A 20835-nucleotide genomic window follows, 5' to 3' on the forward strand; every position below is an offset into this window, starting at 1 on the left:
GGGACTGGCTCTCGTGTTCATTCCTGGCAGACGAGAGCTGTGTGGAAGGGAGGAGGAGCTGGAGTAGGGGAGCTGGGGACCTCAGGAGCGCTGCCGGGGTGGAAAGGAGGCTGTGGGCACTGCAGGTGCTTCCTGGCTGTGGGGTATGAGCCTGGAGTCTGTGGGCGTGGGGGTGGGGCGAAAGCTAGGACCCACTCTCTGCTCTGAGCCTGCAGCTGCCCTCCCCTTCTGCAGCTCTGGCTCTCTGGGGGTCAGTGAAGGGGAGAGTAGAGTGGATGCCCAGTCCCCCCTCTCCCAGGGCCCTGTGCTGGCTCTGACTTCTCCATCCACTCCTCGACAACCTTGACAATGGCTCTGCCTGGTAGGAGTTCATACCCCATCCTACAGGTGAGGACTTGGAGGTTCAAAGGGGTTAAGAAACTTGTTTGGAATCACCCAGTCTTCAAGTGACCCTGACAGGATGACACCCCAGAGCTTTCCCCTGTCTGGCCCCATGGAGAGCATGGCCCATTGCCAGTTTTAAATCCTGGTTTTGGTACGAGCCTGGGCCGCAGGCCTGGAGGCAGAGTGTGATGGAGAGACAGTTCGTTTTAAAAATTGGCCAAAGCCGGATGAAATTGTGAAGGTCAGTGCATGAGGAACACGTTTGAGGATGTGTTCTAAACCCAGCCCAGTGGCTGGATGACGAAGGAGGAATCAGCAGGGGTTTTTCTCTGTCCCCTGTGTGCAGGGTGCTGGGCCAGGCTCTGAGGGTGACGCTAGAATGGGCCAGGAGAAGTGTCCTGGCCTCTGCGGGCTTAGTGTCCAGCTAGGAAAATGAGGGGAAGAAGTGCTTCTATCTCGCACTTGCTGGGTGCTGGACACTGGGCCGAGCACCAGTCCCTCCTCTTCCTGCTAGATGCCTGAGTCCCATTTTACACATGAGCAAACCAAGGCTCAGAGATGCAGGGTCACTCATCCAAGACCACAGATCAGAGGGATCCCTGGCCTGAAGTGCTCGCTGGACTGGCCAAGGCCCTCTCTGGACCACTGTACTTCACCACTGCCCCCCTAAGCCCAGCCTGTGCCCCCTTGGTCAGACCCCCGTTGGCCCTCTGTCGTGGAACCCATGGGAAGACAGACCTCATGTGAAGGGAGCTTCTCAGGGGGCCAAGGCAGTGTCGGGAGGGCCTCCTAGAAGAAGGCCATCCCAGCTGGGCTTTGTTTTTTTTTTTTTGAAACAGTCTCTGTCACCCAGGCTGGAGTGCAGTGGTGATCTCAGCTCACTACAACCTCTGCCTCCTGGGTTCCAGCAATTCTCATGCTTCAGTCTCCCTAGTAGCTGGGATTATAGGCACGCGCCACCACACCCGGCTAATGTTTGTATTTTTAGTAGAGACAGGGTTTCACCATGTTGGCCAGGCTGGTCTCGAACTCCTGGCCCCGAGTAATCCGCCCACCCTGGCCTCCCAAAGTGTTGGGATTACAGGCGTGAGCCACCGCGCTCGGGCCCAGCTAGGCTTTGAAAGATGGATAGGGGTTCCCTGGGTGGAAGGGGTGAGGTGAGGAAGTGTTCCGGCCAGAGCACAAAGGCCTGGAGGCCGAAACAGTCAGAGGAACTCCACTGGGGTCAGGATGTGGGCTAGGGACCCAGGGAACAAGCTGTGCAAGGACTGCCTGTGTTCCTACCCTGCCCTGAACCCTGAGCCCTGAACCCAGAGCCCGGAGCCCAGACCCATCAAGGGAGGCAGAGGCGGAGGCCCTGTTAATTTCACATGTGGTTGGAGGCTCTGGGAGGAGGGGGAAAATGGGCTGGGCTGGGAGCCAGAGCCTGGGAAGGTCACTCTGGCATCTGGGTGGAGGCTGAGGCAAAGGGAAGCTGAACCCCTAAACTGTCCCCCATCTCCCTCCCTCGCAGTGCCTGTCTTGGTCGGAACTGCTGGGGGCACAGGACCTTGGGCAGGACCCCCCAGCCCTCCTGGCATTGTGCAGTGGGGAGGGGAGGCAGGCACAGTGGTTATTGGGTGAAGAGGACAAACATTTCCCTCAACTTTTTATTTTGAAAAACCAAGAGGAACATTGATGTGGTGGTGCAGGGACGCCTCTGTGTCCTCGAGTCCCCGGCTCTGCTGCAACCGTCCCCTCTCTTTCTACATACGTGAGTGTGTATATTGCGTCTTGACCCTCACCCCGAATAGCTCAGGGCACATCTCCAAAGCTGGGTGCGGTGTCTCATGCCTGTAACCCCAGCACTTTGGGAGGCCGAGGCAGATGGAACACTTGAGGTCAGGAGTTTGGGACCAACCTGACCAGCATGGTGAAACCCCGTCTCTACCAAAAATACAAAAATTAGCCAGGCGTGGTAGCAGGTGCCTGTAATCTTAGCTACTTGGGAGGCTGAGGCAGGAGAATTGCTTGAACCCTGGAGGCAGAGGTTGCAGTGAGCCCAGATTAACCATTGCACTCCAGCCCCAGCCTGGGTGACAGAGGGAAGACTCCTTCTCAAAAAAAAAAAAAAAAAGAAAAGAAAAAGAAAAAGGGCATTAGCCTCAGTGCTGTTACCACCCCCACCTCATCCCCATGGCAGCACCTAATTGCCAGTCCACAGTGCAGTGACTTCCCAGCTGGCCCAGTGACAGCCCTGATAACTGTTTTTTCCTGCTGATCTGGACCCGATCCAGGCATCTCGAGTTACATTTGGTTGCCTCGTCTGTTTAGACTCTTTTTTCTGGAACAGTCCTCCGACTTGCTTTGCCTTTCCTGGCCCTGACTTGAAGTGTCCTGGTCAGTGGTCTTGTAGAATGTCCCACAGCCTGAATTTGTCTGATTATGTCCTTGTGGTTAGACTCAGGTTAATTATTTTTGGCGGGAGATGTCCATGGATAATGTGCCCTTCCACTGCATCAAATTAAGGGGTACATGATATTGGGCTATTTTACGATCGAAGGCAGGGCAGGTTTGATCAAGGACGGTGGCTTTTTTTTTGAATTTGTTATATTTTTTATCGTGTATTAGAAAAGGTATGACCAACACAGTCACTGGTAACTTTATGGGTATTATTGCTTAGGCTGAAGCTAGATTAAGCAGGTAAGTAAAAGCAAATTGAGATGATTTCAAGAAAAATCCTGAGTGAATCACTGGACACTAGACAGAGAAAGATCTCAAAGGTGATCTTGGAAGAGTTGAGCTTCTGGGAACCCAGACACAATAGTCGAGAACACAGGCCTTGGTGATGGGCAAACCTAGGCTGAGGATGGGCACGTTCCTCTGGTCGCCTCCCCCAGCTCCGCTTCCTCTCCAGGTTGGGGTGGTAGCTGCTCAGCAGGGTCTGGGGTTTGGACAAAGGACAGCCTGGCCTGTGCCAGAGCTCCCTGGCTGGCGGGAGGGCTGGGGGTAGGTGGTCAGGACCCCAGAGATGTGGGTCCTGCCTGCTGTCCTTCAAGACCCTCCACGGCTGGGTGTGGTGGCTCACGCCTGTAATCTCAGCACTTTAGGAGGCCAAGGCAGACGGATCACTTGAGATCAGGAGCTTGAGACCAGCCTGGCCAACATGTGAAACCCTGTCTCTACTAAAAATACAAAAATTAGCTGGCCGTGGTGGTGTGTGCCTGTAGTTCCAGCTACTTGGGAGGCTGAGGCACATGAGGATCACTTGAACCCGGGAGGCGGAGGTTGCAGTGAGCCGAGATCATGCCACTGCACTCCAGCCTGGGTGACAGAGCAAGACTTTGTCTCCAGAAAAAAAAAAAAAAAAAAAAAAAAAAGGCCCTCCAAGGCCCCAGGCAGTGAAGCAGTTAGGATTGCTGGGCCCTGGCTGGGTGCCAGGGGATACCTGCCAGCCTCAACTGTTTCCTAAAGGTCAATTCGCTGCTTAAAGCATGGGCAGGACTTATCTCCCCCACCTAGCTCCGGTTCCCTGGGGCTCGGCCGCCTGCTGATCACCCAGGATTCTGTGGGGGGACCTTTCCAATGAGGGGAGCCCTAGTCATGTGCCCTTCTCCCACCTGCCTGCCACATCCTGGGAGTGTAGTTGGGGGTGAGGAAGGACACAGAGGCTGAGGCAGAGCCCTGGGGGAAGGCTGCTGGGAGACATGGGTAGGGGGTGTCAAGGGAGAGTGGGACTTCTGAGCTGGGGGTCCAGGGAAGCCCCGCTCTGGCACTGTGAGGCCCGCCTGAGACAGTGGCCATGCCACCCAGCTCCTGCTGTTTGTGTCGAATGCTGCCACCCCTTGCCAAGGTCATACAAGGTCATGCAGACTCAAGGAGTTGTACCCAATTGGTCCTCCATCCTGATCTCTGGGGGCACTGTCCTGGCTCTGCTGTTTCCTGGCAAAGGGACCTCAGGTGATCTCAGACAAATAAGCAGACCCGTCGGAACTTCAATTCCTTATTGGGAAAATGGGGTCACACCTCCCTGTGGGGTTTTTGTGAAGCCGAGGAGCAGCAAGCACTTCAATTTTCCCAACAATCCCATTTCACAGATGAGAAAACTGAGGCTCAGACAGGGGAAGCAATTTGCCCAAGGACACACAGTGCCCTGTGGGGCCGGATTTGAACCCAGGCAGTTTGGTCTGGCTTTAGCACCTGTGGCCCTGAGCTCCTGGCGGTACTGTGATGGGTCACCTGTGTCTCCAGGTTTGGGCTTTCAGCATCCGCCCCACAGCCCCAGCTGCCATCACAGCAGGTGTGGGGGGCAGGCCCAGGCAGCCAGCCTGGATCAGACCAAGGACACCTTCCCTCTCCACCCCCATGCCGAATCCTGAACCCTTCCTGCCCCATACCCTTTGCCAAAACTTTATCTCAGAAAATTGCTTTCTTTGACTCCAGGCCCGGTGTTTCTGGGTAACCGGCATTTCCCGCTGTTGCCTTCTCTCTCTTTCTCTTTTTTTTTGAGACACAGTCTCGCTCTGTCACCCAGACTGGAGTGCAATGGCGTGATCTTGGCTCACTTTAACCTCCGCCTCCTGGGTTCAAGCGATTCTCCTGCCTCAGCCTCTAGAGTAGGTGGGACTACAGGAGCGTGCCACCATGCCTGGCTAATTTTTTGTATTTTTAGTAGAGACGGGGTTTCACCGCTTTAACCAGGATGGTCTCGATCTCCTGACCTTGTGATCTGCCCGCCTCAGCCTCCCGAAGTGCTGGGATTACAGGCGTGAGCCACCGTGCCCGACCTGCCTCCTCTCTTTTTATCTGAGGCCTGCTTGCAGACAGGTCTCTTCCTCCATCTCTGATTTGGGCTTGTGGGGGGAGAGTGCTGACCAGCACGGGGGTGGAGGCGTCTAGCCTGCCCAGGAATCTGGCTGCCAGGTTCTGAGCCACAGACCTAAGGTCAGACCCTTGCCTTGCCACTTCCTGATCTCTTTGTGCCTCAGTTTCCACATTTGGAGCCAGGGCAGAGTCGCGCCATCCTCCGTCCATGCTGTCATAAGAGCTGTTGAGCTAAAGCACAGAGGCCCGCCCTGGGCGCAGATTCGGGCTTGTGGCAGGCTCTTGGTATTTGGCAGCTGTTGCGAGCTTGCTTTGAGTGGTTTTTGAAAAGTGGCTTCCTCAAGTCTGGTCAGGCACAAACAATTCAGAGACACCTCTTTGGGCTTCCTTCCCACTTCCCTGGGAATAGATTCCAGTTCCTTTACTCGTCTGACCTCCACCTGACACCCCTTTCCTGTCTGTTCATGTGTTCATTCATTCATTCATTCCACAAGCCAGTATTGAGCACATTTGAAGGCCCTACCCCATACCATTTGCCAAAACTTTCTCTTGGAAAATTGCATTCTTTGACACCAGGCGTGGCCTTTCCAGGTGTCTGGCATCCCCGGGGATCCAGTAGTTTCCATGCCTTTATGAGTGAGTCCCCACAACAGGTCTGTGTGGCAGGTGCTGAAAGTATGATGCCCACTTTATGGATGAGGCGCCCAAGGCAGGGAGTGCAGGAGGAGCCGTCTCGCGCTCACACAGGCAGGGAGCGAGGGTGGCCTTGGTGGTGGTTTGAGGTTCTTTTTCAGTGACTTTAGAGAGAACATTGATTTGGTTCCAACTTGAAACGATTCTGCACTTTTCAGAAAAAGCATTCTTGTTTGTTTCATGGCTCAGTAAAGAATGGGTATGTGGGCTTGGCTCTAGGCTCAGCCACTCTCTGTGGCCTCTTTCAGCTTTTGCTTCACGGTTCTGTTCATGTCTTTCCAGTGAAAGAGCCCGGGCTGACCACGGAGAGGGGCTGCAGGGACAGGCTGACAGGGAGGGTGGTCCACCCTTCTGCTGAGAGCTGCCCCTTTTCAACCCAGCCCCCCAACATAGGTGGGGCAGCCGAATGCCTGGGGAAGCCAGGGCCTTCCCTGACATCCCGTCCCCAGGGATTGAGAGATGGGAAAGAGTAAGTCTTAGATGTTGGCCTGGGAGCAAGGGCTGTGGGAGAAGCGAACCCCTGAGTGCCACAGGGCGTTCCTGGGGGCTCTCCCAGCAGCGGCAGTGGCAGTGGCAGGCAGCACATGGGCAACGGGAAGGGATGGGGCCAGTGTCCCCTGCTGGGGTGGTGGGTGCAGAGCCCTTGACTAGGACTGCTCACCAAGGGAGCATTTTCTCATCCAGAGAAGGCCGATGCCTGGGGACATGGCCGTGGGGAGGGGAGGGCTGGGGGGGAGGCCCCCCAGCGAATGTCTGCCCATCTCCTGGGACACCTTCCCTGAGCTAAGAGCCTGCTTTTCTGTTTTCTCTTGCAGTTACCGAGAAGGAGGTCCAGCAGTGGTGAGTAGCTGCTTTTTCTCAAACCGTGGAGGGGCTGGGGCTGTGGGCTTTGTGGGCTGTGGGCTGATGAGGACAGCAGTCCAGCTGCCCAGGATGGGGGCATGTGGAGGGGCCCCTGAGCATGGGGTCCAGACAGCCTTTGTTCAGTGGCCCTTGTCCTTACGGGACTGACGTGGTTTCAGTGGAACTGGGTTGGGGGTGGCGTTGGGGTGTTTGTTGGTGGTCCTTGTTTTGAGTTGCATCTTTAGGGACCACCAAGGCCTGAAGGGTTGATTCCAGGCCCTGCTCACCAAAGAGAAGGGTTTGGATAAGAAAGTCCTTCTATGACCTTGAGAGGTCCTTTCCCCTCGCCGGGGCTCCGTCGCCCCTTCTATAAAATGATCTATTCGATTGGATCAGGGATGGCAAATGGGTTTGCTCTTGGATGCCAGCTCTAATCAATCTGTCGTAGCTGCCTGGAGGGCTGTGATAAGAAGGATTCCGAGGCCGTACGTCATGGAGCAAATGGAAAAGCGGCAGTGAGGGATCAGCGGGGCCTGTAATGGATGAGCAGTGCCAGGGCTGGGCCTGGGGGAGGAGGGCGGTGTATTGTCCGTCTTTGTGGAATGTGGAGCAGACAGCAGGCTCACCATGTAAGGTGGCTGAGCCTCAGGAGTGGCGCGTAGGGACATGAGGCAGCGAGCTTGGAGACTTTCCAGTCAAGTCTGGCAGGGCCTGGCACCCCCAGGAGCCTCCAGGGCCACTCCCTACACCTCCCTGCCTCAAGTCCAGGCTGCAGATGGGGCAGGGCTATGCTGGCCCGCCTGGCTCTGCTGAGCCCTTGCTGGGAGATGCCCCATCCTGGGACTGAGTTTCTGCCCTCACTTTCCACTTCTGCACTTCCCCGGGTGAGTGCCCTAGAAGCGCCCTCCTTCTAGGTCTTCACCCCTGTGGCTCTGCTTCCCGGAATGCCCGCCTTCCTTCCTGGGCCGTCTGAACTCTGCCCCTCCCAAGGCTCAGCCCAAGTCGCCTCCTCCATGAAGCCTCCCTAGATTCCCCATCCATACATGTTCTCCCTGCCTTCACACATGCCAGCCAGAGGGGTCTTTGCTGAACAAAAACCTGACCATGCCAGGCGTCTGCCACCCCCCCTGGACCTCAGAGTGAAGTCCTCACCCTTGACATGGTTATGTGCTTACAAGGCCTGGTTCAGTCTGGCCCTGCTGACCCCTGCAGTCTGGCATCCTCTGCCCGTTGGCCTTTGGCTTTTACCCTCTGGCCAGCCTGAACTGCTGTTTGTTCCGTGACCTCACCTTTGTCTTGGAGGCTTCCTGATGTTTGCCCAGGCTGCTCCCCCTGCCTGCTGGGCTGTTACCTCCTCGCCCCTCCCCCTCCCCCACTGAAACCCCCCACTGTCCTGTGCCTCCCTGGGACAGCCGATGACATACCGGGCAGCAGGTAAGCATTTTATCCCTCTCTGCATCCTGTCGGGGCTCTGAGGGCTGGCTAGCTTGGCCTTGTCCATGGCTGTGTCCCTAGGGCCTGGCCACGGTGAGCGCTTGGCCCCCAACAGGCATCGCCCTTGGTGCTTCAAATCCATGGTTTTTTTTTTTGAGTTGGAGTCTCTCGCTCTGCCACCCAGGCTAGAGTGCAGTGGCATGATCTCAGCTCACTTCAACCTCCGCCTCCCAGAGTCAAGTGATTCTCTTGTCTCTGCCTCCCGAGTAGCTGGGATTACAGGTGTGTGCCACCATACCCCGCTAATTTTTATATTTTTAGTAGAGATGGGGATTCACGGTGTTGGCCAGGCTGGTCTCGAGCTCCTGACCTCAAGTGATCCACCCACCTCAGCCTCCCAAAGTGCTGGGATTACAGGAGTGAGCCACTGCACACGGCCTGCCATTGAATTCTGGGAGCAGTACTGGGGGTTAACAGAGCTCATCATTCCACGTGGCAGATGAGGAAACTGAGGCTCAGAGGAAGTCCAGTTGGGAGGTGGCAGGGTTGGGGTGAACCATAGGCATCGAGACTCCAGAAGCTGAGCTCTTGCCTCCAGGGTAAATGTGTATGTGTGTGTGTGTGTGTGTGTACATACATATATGTGTGTGTGTGTGTTTGTGTGTATGTGTGTATGTGTGTGTGTATATATATATATATATATATATTCTTTTTTTTTCTTGAGGCAGAGTCTCTCTGCTCTGTTGCTCAGGCTGGAGTACGGTGGTGCCATCTCAGCTCAATTACAGTGACTTCCCTGCCTCAGCCTCTCAAGTAGCTGGAACAACAGACATCCACCTGACACCTGGCTAATTTTTCTATTTGTAGAGACGGGGTTTTGCCATGTTGGCCAGGCTGGTCTCAAACTCCTGGGCTCAAGCCTTGGCCTCCCAAAATGCTGGGATTACAGGCGTGAGCCACTGTGCCCAGCCTCCAGTGTGAATATTTGAATGAGGGATGAATGAGTGGGCAGCAAGGTGTCTTCGGGGGACCATGAGAAAGCTCAGCATCTCCCAAGGAGGGCCAGGGCAGGGGAGGGCAGTGGCTAGAGTTGCTGGGTGGCCGGTAAGGGACAGATGTGAGCAGCTGTCCCCCCTGCCCATTGCCCTGGCCCCGATTGTGGCTGCTCATGACCAAGGCACCTCCCCAGGGGTCTCAGGGGACTGGGGTCTAAGGAGGGGACACCAGGAGCTGTCTGCCTGGGCCTCTTCCAGGGCAGGGAAGAGGATGAGCTTTGTGTTTGAGAGATGGGGATGTTTCCCAAGCACCGCTGTGAGCCAGCCAGGCTCTCAGACACAGCCTCGTTCATTTCATTCTCACAATGACCCAGAGGAGATGACCCCATCATGGCACCTCAGCATAAGATAGATGAAGACACTGAGACCAGTCTGAGTTCCCCTGGCGTCCTCCCCTACCCACACCTGGGCCTTCTCCTGGAGCCGCAGACGGCAGAGTGGCTGGGATCTTGGGCTCCAGAACCGGGCAGGCTAAACTTGAATCCTTTTAATTTTTATTAAAAATTTTTTTTTCTTTAATTTTTTGAGACAGAGTCTCGCCCTGTTGCCCAGGCTGGAGTGCAGTGGTGCGATCTCAGCTCACTGCAACCACTGCCTCCCGGGTTCAAGCGAATCTCCTGCCTCAGCCTTCCAAGTAGCTGGGATTACAGGTGCCCACCACCATGCCTGGCTAATATTTTTGTATTTTCTTAGGGGAGATGGGGTTTCACCATGTTGGCCAGGCTGGTCTTGAACTCCTGACCTTAAGTGATCTGCCCTCCTCGGCCTCCCAAAGTGCTGGGATTACATATATTTAAATTATTATTAATATTATTTTTTCAGAGACAGGGTGTTGCCCTGTCGCCCAGGCTGGAGTGTGGTGGTGCTATCAAAGCTCACTGCAGCCTTGACCTCCTGGGCTCAAGTGATCCTCCTGACTCAGCCTCCTGATTAGCTGGGACTACGGGCATTTATCACCATGGCTGGCTAGTTATTTAAAAACATTTTTTGTAGAGCTGGGGCCTCACTTATTGCCCAAGCTTGAGCTTCTGGCCTCAAGCAATCCTCCTGACTCAGCCTCCCGAGTAGCTGAGACCGCAGGTGCAAGCCACTGCGCCCGGCTCTGGGCTTGAATCCTGACTTGCCCATTTTCTGGCTGAGTGACCTTGGACAAATGACTAGACTTTTTAGGACCTCAGTTTCCCCATCTGGAAAAGGACGGTGATAATAGTAAAACTTTCTAGGAGTAGTGTGAAGAATAAATGTGCTAATTCATATAAGACGTTTGGAACAGAGTCTAGGAAACATTCTCTCTGCTCGTGTCAGTAACCGTAGTAATCATGGTCCTGACATCATCTGTGGAACCCAGTGAACAGCCCTGAGATTGAGGACTTTCTCCGCATTAGGCGGATGAGGAAACTGAGGCCCAGCAGGGTGAGTGACTTTTGTTTACTCATCAAGCATCAATAGACCACGCTCCCCGTGCCAGGCACTGTCCTACATCCTGGGGACACACCGCAAACTGGACGAAACCCCAGGCCCCGACGTACACATGAGTACAAAGCGGGGTCACTGTGGGCTGAGAAATGTCCTGTGGGGAAACGAAGATAAGAGCACGGCAGAGTGGGGGCCTCGTTAGGAGGGAGAGGTCAGGCGAGGCTGCTCTGGAATTCTGACATTTGAGCTGCAACCTAGAAAATAAGGACTCGGTGGTGGAACCTGGGTCATATCCACCCAGGCATAGAAAATAGCAAGGACAAGGGCTGAGAGTGGGACACGAGCCTGGCGAATTAGAGGACCAGCAGGGAGCCAAGGAGGCTGGCCTGAGGGGGCGGTGTGGAGGCTCCCGCAGCAAAACAGGGACCCTCAGCTGTGTGAGGCCCAGTCCTCACCGTGGGGGCACTTTGTCTAAAGAGCTTATAAAGAAAAAAGCAACCTGCTTTAGGGATGCATCTTTAGTCCCAGCTACTCAGGAGGCCGAGGTGGGAGGATGGCTTGAGCCCAGGAGGTCGAGGCCGCAGTGAGCTATGATTGCCCTGCTGCAGGCAATAGAGTGAGACCTCGTCTCTTAGAAAAAAAAAAAAAGCCTGGGCCCGGTGGCCCACACGTGTAATCCCAGCAATTTGGGAGGCCAAGGCAGAGGATCATTTGAGCCCAGGAGTTTGAGACCAGCCTGGGCACATAAGGTGATCTCGTCTCTGCAAAAGAAAAAAAGAAAAAAAAGCTGGATGTGGTGGCACATGCCTATGGTCTCAGCTACTTGGCTGAGATGGGAAGATCGCTTGGGCCCCAGAGGTCAAGGGTGCAGTGAGCTATGATTGTGCCACTGTACTCCAGCTTGGGTGACAGAGTGAGACCCTGTCTTAAAAAAAAAAGAGATAAGAAAATAGGTGTTTTTTTCTCTGCCTTCTGGCAGAGCAAATTTCTGTGTGTCTCAAGTAAATATCCTATGGTTCATTTTGGCAGTACCTTCAAGGCCAGGGGATGGTTGAACCAATGCCTTTCTCTGGCTCTCCTAGGTCAGCCCACTACCCACCTCACTGTTGTATTCTACAATGGTCCCATCCCCTCGGGGCGACGCTAGACCAGGGATGGTTAGACAGTGACACTCTGCCCTCCTGTGCCCGTGGCAGACATCAGTAATGGATCACAGAGTATGTTGCTCTGTGCTCTGGGAGCCAGGGGAACTGCTGTTACCACACAAAATAAACCAGTTTGCTATTCCTTGATTGTCTTAAACCTCACTGGTTAACCACAAGCCTGCCTACTCACAGGCTAGATTCACCAGGCCCACCGTCCCCTCTGTCCTTTGCACAGAAGGCAAATGAGGTGAGCACCTGCATCCCAAACACCCTGGCCCATTTTCAGAGGGCCCTTTCTCACCGTGGCCTCTCGCCAGCACCCGTTCTTGTTCTTTTTCTTTTCTTTCTTGCTTTTTTTTTTTTTGAGATGGAGTCTCACTCGGTCGCCTAGTCTGGAGTGCAGTGGCACGATCTCAGCTCACTGCAATCTCTGCCTCCCGGGTTCAAGTGATTCTCCTGCCTCAGCTTCCCGAGTAGTTGGGGTTACAGGCCCCTGCCACCATGCCCAGCTAATTTTTGTATTTTTAGTAGAGATGGGGCTTCACCATGTTGGCCAGGCTGGTCTCGAACTCCTGACCTCAGGTAATCTGCCTGCCTCAGCCTCCCAAAGTGCTGGGATTACAGGCGTGAGCCACTACGCCCGGCCCCGTTCTTGTTCTGAACAACTCTCAGGACACCCGACAGCCAGAGACTCCACCCGTGCCTGCCTCTCTCTCGGGAAAACGTGGGATTCCTGAGCCCAGGCTTTCAGGGCAACAGGCAGTGGAGGGTCCAGCCGTCCGGGGTGGGAGTGGCAGTAGGAGGGAGGGACATTGAGGGAGCAGCGCGCCACAGTGGACATGGTTTTCGTCTTCCACCTGAGAAGCGCCGGGTCAGCTTCAGCCGAGGAAGTGGCTTCGACAGCCTCCTGTCTCTCTTTCTTCATCACGTGTGTGGGGCTCCCCTTGTCTCTGCACACGTTTCTAGTCCTCTTGTTCCCTTGCCTCATGTCCAGCTCCTCAGCCCAGCCAGCCTGCCTCCCCCAGACAGCAGATCCTGAATCTGATCCCAGCCCCTGGCCACATGGGTCCGAGCCCCTGGTCTGCAGTGGTGCCACGGCCTCGGCCTCACTGGGCTGCTGCCTGCCTATGCTGGCTCTGCTGTTCTTGGCCCCGTACAGCCTCTGCTAGAGCTTTGGAAAATGGGACAGCCCCTTTGTGACTTCCCGCTGCACTTAGAATAAAGCCCTGGCACCTTGCCTGGCCCACAGGGCTCCCTGAGTTCTCTGACCTCAACTTTTCCCCTGGGTCACCGTGCACTGGCCACACTTGCTGTCCCTCACCTGTGCCGAGCTCATCCCGCCTCAGAGCCTCTGTCCCTGCTGTTCCTTTTGCTAAGGAGACTGTGGCCTCCAGTGTCGGCATGGCTCGTTCTGTCTCGATAGTCACACCTTCACCCCAGTCAGCTGCTCAGAGAGGAGGTCCCTATCTCTCTTGTAAAATCTAGGGTCGTCTGGGTTTGTGCTGACATATAGCAGCTGCCATATAGGGTCTTAAGTGATTCTGTGATTTGTCCTGGGCCGCAAAGTCAATAGAAGCAGAGCCTGGTCTAGAACTCGGGCTTCAGTGCCGGTCAGGTCCCAAGTCCCCAGGAGAGCACAGGCCAGGGCGCAGCAATAGGAGGCCCAGGCCAGGCCAACTGGGCATGCTCACCGTGCACCAGGCTCCACACTGGGCATCCCACGGTGCCAGCTCCTCGATGCCTCCCAGCTCTGAGCTGCTGGTGCTGTTGTCTGTATTTGGCAGAGGGAGGAAGCTGGAGGCTTTGAGAGGTAGAGCCAGCATTGCTGTCCACAGCCAGCTTCTGGGTCCACAGCCAGCCCGGTATTCCCTGCTTCCCCATCCCTTGTTCTTTTATCTTAGTTCCTGCTCACTTGAGCCCAATTCACCGTCGTGGAAGATCAGGAACCACAATGAGGGCTGCTTAAGAAATGGCAGATCCCAGGCCTCTAAAGGTGACTGTGAGCTCTGTAATCACCTGGAAAGTGATAAGGACGTTATCCTGAGTGGAGACAGCAGGGTACACACCGTCATCGGGCACCAGTCCATGATGGAAAAAATGTAGGCAGAGAAGAAAGATGGGATGGATGCAGGCTGAGGCTGGTCGTGGGTGTGTGAGGTGGGGGTTGGGGGCGGGTGTCCTCTGGTGGATTATGTGTCCTATTTTCCAAATTTTCTGCAACTATTTTTTTTTTTTTTTTGAGACAGTCTCGCTCGGTTGCCCAGGCTGGAGTGCAGTGGTGCAATCTTGGCTCACTGCAACTCTGCCTCCTGGGTTCAAATGATTCTCCTGCCTCCCGAGTAGCTGGGATTACAGTCACCCACCACCACGCCTGGCTAATTTTTGTATTTTTAGTAGAGACGGGGGTTTCACATTGGCCAGGCTGGTCTCGAACTCCTGACCTCAGGAAATGTCCACCTCGGCCTCCCAAAGTGCTGGGATTATGGGCATGAGCCACTGCGCCTGACTCTACAATGGCTTTTATTACTTTTATAATAACCAAATATCCTAGCAATATGATAGCAAAAGTAGTGGGTGGAAGCCGGAGGAATGCTGTCCTCACATCAACAGGGCCAGCTGTTGATTCTGGGCTGTGCCATGCAGAGTGAGCACGGAGACAGCCTCTCAGCGACACACTGGGGGCTTTCCTGCGGGCAGGCATGGTGCTGATGAAACGGTGCCATGCGCAGAATATGAGGAGCGGCCCCATTTTACAGGTGAAGAGACTGAGGCTCAGAAGGGTGGAGACCCTTGCCCAGGTCACACAGCTCTGTGTGTGTGTGTGGAGTCTGGGTCCAGCTCGCTCTGCCTCCGTGGTCCCGAATATTGGGGCTCAGATCTGCCGGCTTCTTGCTTTCCTGCTCTGGGAAACCCGTAAAACCAGAGGCTATTGGGGGGAAGGGAAAGGAAGAGGAACCATCTCATGGCTGTTTGGGACCCTCCTCCAGGTCTCCAGGGAGTGCGGGGAGGGGCATGCCACTGGAGAGAGTTGTTTGAAGAGATAATGGGAGAATAATTTGCCGAGGCTGCTGCTGCGCCCATCCCCGCTGCGCCTGGCTGATTGCAGCTTGGGGTAATGCTTTATGATTTATCCGTCTAGCAATCTCTGTCCCACCTTTTGCACTGCAGAGAGCAGCTGCCGCAGTATCATCAGCATGGCAGGAGATGCAGGGCTGGCCTCCCAGCAGGATCCCAGAGGACATGAGTCTGCAGGAGCTGAGAGTGGCAAATTTGGGGGAAGTCCTAGAGGACCGGGGCTTTTGGGAGACTGAGGCCCGGCAGTGTGGGGGCTTGCTCAGGCCCTCAGAGAACTAGAGGCCAAACTGGAGTTGGACCCGTGTGTCCTGGGAGCATTCAATCATTCATTCATTTGTTCACTGATTCATTCAGTACATCTTTACTGAGCACCTACTCTATGCCAGGCCAGTGCCGGTTGCGGGGGGGCATCAGGGACTGAGGGGGGCGAGGTGCTTGGAGTCTCCTGGTGGACGAGGGCACTCACCCAGCCTGGCGCCGTGGTGGGGAGGAGAAGGTGGGAGGTGTGGGAGGAGCCCCAGCCCTGGAGTGGGAATTGTTTTGCAAGTGGTAGTGAGCTTTCAGGATTTTTATGCAATGAGATTTCTTTTCTCCCCTGCCCTTTGAAAGAAGTGTAAGAACACCGTTGTTGAATCTAGGATTTTCTTTTCTCATCTCTACCCTGTCTTGTGGAGCTGGTTCCCAAACACAGTCAACCATATCAGAGACCTCGGCTTCCCGTGGCTGGGGATCGCAGGCCCCATTCTTCACAGCCTGGGCCTGTCTCTGAGGCCTGACACCATGGCTCTTCTCTAATCCCCGAAGGGGTCTCTGGACCCCGAAGAGTTAAGATCCTGTTCACGAACAAGGTTGTGTGAGGTGTGGCCTCTGTATAAACATCTCAGGCTGAGTTACTGGGTGGGGAGGGGCAGTGAGGGGTCTTGGTACGTCCCTGCCCATGTACTAGGAGATTGGGTATTAGGAAGGACTTCTTGGCTGCGTGCGGTGGCTCACACCTGTAATCCCAGCATTTTGGGAGGTCGAGGAGGCCAGATCATGAGGTCAGGAGTTCAAGACCAGTCTGGCCAACATGATGAAACCCCGTCTCTACTAAAAATACAAAACTTAGCTAGGCATGATGGCACGCACCTGTAGTCCCAGCTACTCGGGAGGCTGAGGCAGGAGAATTGCTTGAACCTGGGAGGCGGAAGTTGCAGTGAGTGTAAATCGTGCCCCTGTACTCCAGCCTGGGTGACAGAGCGAGACTCAGTCTTAGAAAAAAAAAAAAAAGAAAGAGAAGGACTTCCCATGGGGCCAGAGTGGGGACTCGGGAGGGTATTGTGGAACCTTCCTCTTGGGGCAGCTGGTGGGACGAGGTAACGGGGGTTGGGCTGTCCCTGGCCACTGGCTCTGGTGTTTGCGGAGGTCATAGATCAGGGTTTGGGGCATGGCCAGTGCTCAGGACATCCTGTGGTGTTAACAGTCTCAGCTCATTTGTCCAGGCCCACTCAGGGGTCTGAAAGGAGGGTGTAAGGTTGGCTCTCACCTCACAGATGAGGAAACCGAGACTGTGAGGGGAACCGTCACCTGCCCCAGGTCACACACAGGTCAAGAGTGGGGCAGGATCAAGCCAGGACTGAAGCTTGAGCCCTTCTTTTTCAGTTTCTTAAACTTAAAAAAAAAAAATTAAACACCTTTTTCTTTTTCTTTTCTTTTTTTTTTTTTTTGAGACAGGGTCTGGCTTTGTTGCCCAGGCTGGAGTGTAATGGTGTGATCATAGCTCACCGCAACCTCAAACTTTTGGGCTCAAGGGACCCTCCTTCTTCAGCCTCCCAAGCAGCTAGGAGGACAAACACAAGCCACTGCGCCTGGCTCCCCTATTTTTTTTTTTTTTTTTCTGTAGAGAGATGGGGTCTCGCTATGTTGCCTGGGCTGGTCTCAAACTCCTGGGCTCAAGTGATCCTCCTGCTTCGGCCTCCCAAAGTGCTGGGATTCCAGGTGAGAGCCACCCCACCTGGCCTCCTGTTTTATATTACAGAGTTCCTGCATGCTCAATGCCACCAGTGAAAATAATCACGGAGATTCACAATCATAATGATAATCATAGGGACCCCTCTGCCACCCCTTTCTCCTGCACACGTGAAGCACTTGTCTGAAGTTGGGGGCCTGCATGGTGGACCCCCAGAGCCATCCATCCTCTGGAGCCTGGAGATGCTGGGGCTGGACTCCGAGATCCTGCCCTGAACCCGCGACCATGCTGAGCACCTTGAGTCGCCAGTCTGCAGGGAGACTCGGGATAACGGGTTGTTCCTGGTGCCATCTCTACTCCTCCACTCTGGCCTGGCCTGAGCCAGCAATGATGCTGGGACTCCTGTCCCTTCCACTGTGGGTCTGGAATCAAGCAGAAGATGTGGAAGAAATCAGGCCCGCGGAGGACTTTTGGCTTCCACCAGGCTGTCAGAGAGGTGGGCAAGACCAGGAGAGCCGGTCCCTCTCTCCCCTTCCTGGTACCAAGCACAGAGGCAGCTCCTATTCTGGAGTATGGGCTCTGGTCCTGGCCACCTCGTTGGCTAGCTGTGTGACTCTGACATTAACTGAGCGACTACTATGTTTGCCAGGCACAGGAGTGGGTGGTCCAGGTTTGGAGGTGAACTAGAAGATAGGGCTCCTGCCTCAACAGCCCATGGCCTGTCACTGCACAAGTCACTCAAATCATTCCCGAGGCACAGCTGCTCGAGGTGCCACCAAGGCCCAGCTGGGGGATGGGGTGCTGGGAGTGTGTCCTGGAGCATGACCCGTCCAGGGGTGGGCGGAGAGGCTTCTCTCAGGGAGATGCTCTGGTGCTGAGAAGGAAGCGGTGAGCGGAGTCAGGCAGGTGGGGAGGAGGGGGAAGAGCAGACCATGTGGAAGACATCCGCATGGACGCCCTGAGCCAGGAGGGGCCTTCACCTCCAGAAACCTCAGTTTCTCCATTGGTAAAGGGGGCGGGATTGGCCTCACCTCCTGGATGTTGGGACGATGGGGCAGAATCGTGCCTGGAAAGCACACGGCCCTGTGCCTGCCTCTCAGGTCTCCTGAACAGCTGTTAGAATCACAGATGCTTATGGTGGATCCCCTGAGCTTGTGGGGGTCCCCAGAGACCATCTGGTCCAGTGGTTCTCAACCTGAGTGGTTCTGCCCCCGAGGGGATATTTGGCAATGTCTGGAGACACTTGAGGTTGTCCTAACTTGGGGAGGGGGTGCTACTGGCATCTGTCTGGTAGAGGGTGGAGATGCTGCTAAATGTCTACTATGCACAGGACAGGCCTCCACGACAGTGACCTGGCCCCGAACATCAGGAATGCCGGGGTGGGGAAACCCTGATCTAGTGTGAGCCACTTACTTTACTCACAGGGAAACCGAGGGGCGTTGTGGGGAAGGGGTTTGCTCAGGGTCCTCCCCCAGCACAACAGGTTAGGGCCAGGCCAGGGGCACAGGCCCGTGTCCCAACACCAGAGCAAGTCTGGTGGCAGCGTGTCTGAAGGAGAGAGGGAGGGACTGGCAGGAGGAGGGGGAGGAGGTCCGGGCCTGCAGGAACCTGACCCTGGACCAGGGGTGGGGGATGGAGTCACGTCTCTCAGGCATCCTGGGACAAAATTCTTGGGCATGATCTTCATCATAAGCCAGCAGCTCACTTGGGTGCCCACTGCAAGAGGGAGTGTGCAGCTGCTTCAGGGGGTCCTGACTCAGCCAGCCGGTGGCAGATGGGTGGCACGTCAGGCTGGGACCATGGCGTGAAATCCCAGCCTCACAGCTGTGATTTGCAAAGTGGTAGAGGCCTGGGGGCAGCTGGGGTGTCTGGGAAGGTTCAGAAACCCCCATCCCGTCTCTCTGCTCCAGTTGAGGCAGGCTCCCTCCTCCACCTTCTGATGATGAGCAGGGGGTTACGTAATGTTTGGGTAGCAGTCGCTTTACCCATGCGCTTACACGGGGGCGGTGCAGCCTGGCTTGCCGGAGGGGCGGGTGAGGCGGGGAGCCTGGGAGGCAGGAGCCCTGGGTCTGAGCCCTGTTTCTGCTGGTGACTTGCTGTGTGACTTTCGGCCTGTCTCTCTCCCTCTCTGGGGCTGTCTTCTCCATACACAGAGGGTGGGACCACATCACTGGTTTTCTTTTCTTTTCTTTTTTTTTTTCTTTTGAGATGGAGTCTCGCTCTGTCCCCCAGGCTGGAGTGCAGTGGTGTGATCTCGGCTCACTGCAAGCTCCGCCTCCTGGGTTCACGCCATTCTCCTGCCTCAGCCTCCCGAGTAGCTGGGACTACAGGCGCCTGCCACCACGCCCGGCTAATTTTTTTGTATTTTTAGTAGAGACGGGGTTTCACCGTGTTAGTCAGGATGGTCTCCATCTCCTGACCTCATGATCCGCCCGTCTCGGCCTCCCAAAGTGCTGGGATTACAGGCATGAGCCACCGCGCCCGCCCCACTGGTTTTCTTTTCTTTTCTTTTCTTTTTTTTTTTTTTTGAGATGGGGTCTCACTTTATCGCCCAGGCTGGAGTGCAGTGGCATGATCTCGGCTCACTGCAACCTCTGACTACTGGGTTCAAGTGATTCTCCTGCCTCAGCCTCCTGAGTAGCTGGGATTAGAGACATGCGGCACCAGGCCCTGCTAATTTTGTATTTTTAGTAGAGACGGGGTTTCACCATGTTGGCCAGGCTGGTCTCAAACTCCTGACCTCAAATCATCCGCCCACCTCGGCCTCCCAAAGTGCTGGAATTATAGGCGTGAGCCACCATGCCTGGCCGCACCTCAGTGGTTTTCTAACTGTGCCCACAGAGCTCTTAGCTGTCAGCCAGGGTCTCTGGAGGTCCCTCTTCCATGGGGCTCAGGAAGAAGGAGCCAGACACCAACTGGGCTCTTGCTCCCTCCGCCCCTGCCTGGCAATTTGTGTGTTTATTCATTCACCTCACTGGACAAACATGCCCCAGGACCATGTTACATGCCAGGCCTCATGCGGGTCATCAGGGCACAGCGGTGTCAGGGGGCCTACATTCCAGTGGGGGACTGGCCTGGAGGCACATATGGTATAGCGTGGTCCAGGCTCTGCTGGGACGGACAAGTGGGCAGGGGTGCAGAGGAGGCCCTGAGGCCTCAGACCTGGGACTGGGCCGACTTCCTGAAAGCAGCAGCATCTAAGCTAGGGCCTGGCGGGAGAGTGGATGGGCCCATGTTAAAGAAAGCAATATTCTGACGCTTCTTAAAATGGTCAGGAAGGCTTCATTCGGGACTCTTGCAATAGGTGTCAGGACTATCACAACCCGGGAGAGAGAGGGGAATCAACTCCGAATGCGAGGAAGTGAGGCTTCACAGCCAGTGAACAGGGTGAGGGGTCAGCGGATGGAAACTAACAGGAGGCCTCCAGGGCAGGGGATTCCTGCTGAACTGACTGGGCAGGCTGATGCTGGAGGCGGGACGAGGACTCACACGTGAAGCGGGGAGGAGGAACTTGATCAGATATCGTGGGGGTGGGGATTCTGGCTACCCCGACTTAGGATTCTTGCTACAGCTGGGCCAGGCAGGCTGAAGAGCAGGGGAGCGGCCAGGGGACAGGTTGAGGCTAAGTGAGAAGAGGGCTCAGAGGAGCCTGTCTGAAGTCTAGGTGTGGAGTATGGGGGGTTTGGCAGGAGGAAGCGGGAACATCAGGCTGGGCACCCTCTTATGGGCATCGCCTCATGGGGGGCTTCTTGCAGCCCCTGCTAATGGCACTGAAGGGAGCTGGGGCCCCACAGTGATAACCTCTGCAGGGGTAACCGGATAGGCCCCCAAAGGCTCCCCACTGAAGCCGGTTTCCCTCTGCAAAGACCTTCACTGCCAGCCTTCCACAGCTGCTCACTGTGCTGGCGCTGTGCACAGCCTCCGTCTGCTTAGAGCAGCCCCTTGTGAGCCATCTGCAGCGACGCCTTTGGGTGCCTTTTGTTTTGTCTTTATTGTTTTTAATAACCTTTTAGAATCACTCAAGTAACACAAAGTCATT

General features: G+C 55.4%; 1 protein-coding gene across 1 annotated transcript in view; it reads left to right on the forward strand.

Moving 5' to 3' along the window:
- Positions 1 to 20835, forward strand: part of NCS1 (neuronal calcium sensor 1) — a 65208-nt gene that overhangs the window by 22165 nt on the left and 22208 nt on the right. The window contains exon 2 of the mRNA XM_054501906.2: positions 6696 to 6720. Coding sequence (XP_054357881.1) covers positions 6696 to 6720 — 25 coding nt within the window. The remainder of the gene's footprint in view (positions 1 to 6695; positions 6721 to 20835) is intronic.

This window comes from Pongo pygmaeus, chromosome 13 (genome assembly GCF_028885625.2).
Source record: "Pongo pygmaeus isolate AG05252 chromosome 13, NHGRI_mPonPyg2-v2.0_pri, whole genome shotgun sequence".
Taxonomy (NCBI): domain Eukaryota; kingdom Metazoa; phylum Chordata; class Mammalia; order Primates; family Hominidae; genus Pongo; species Pongo pygmaeus.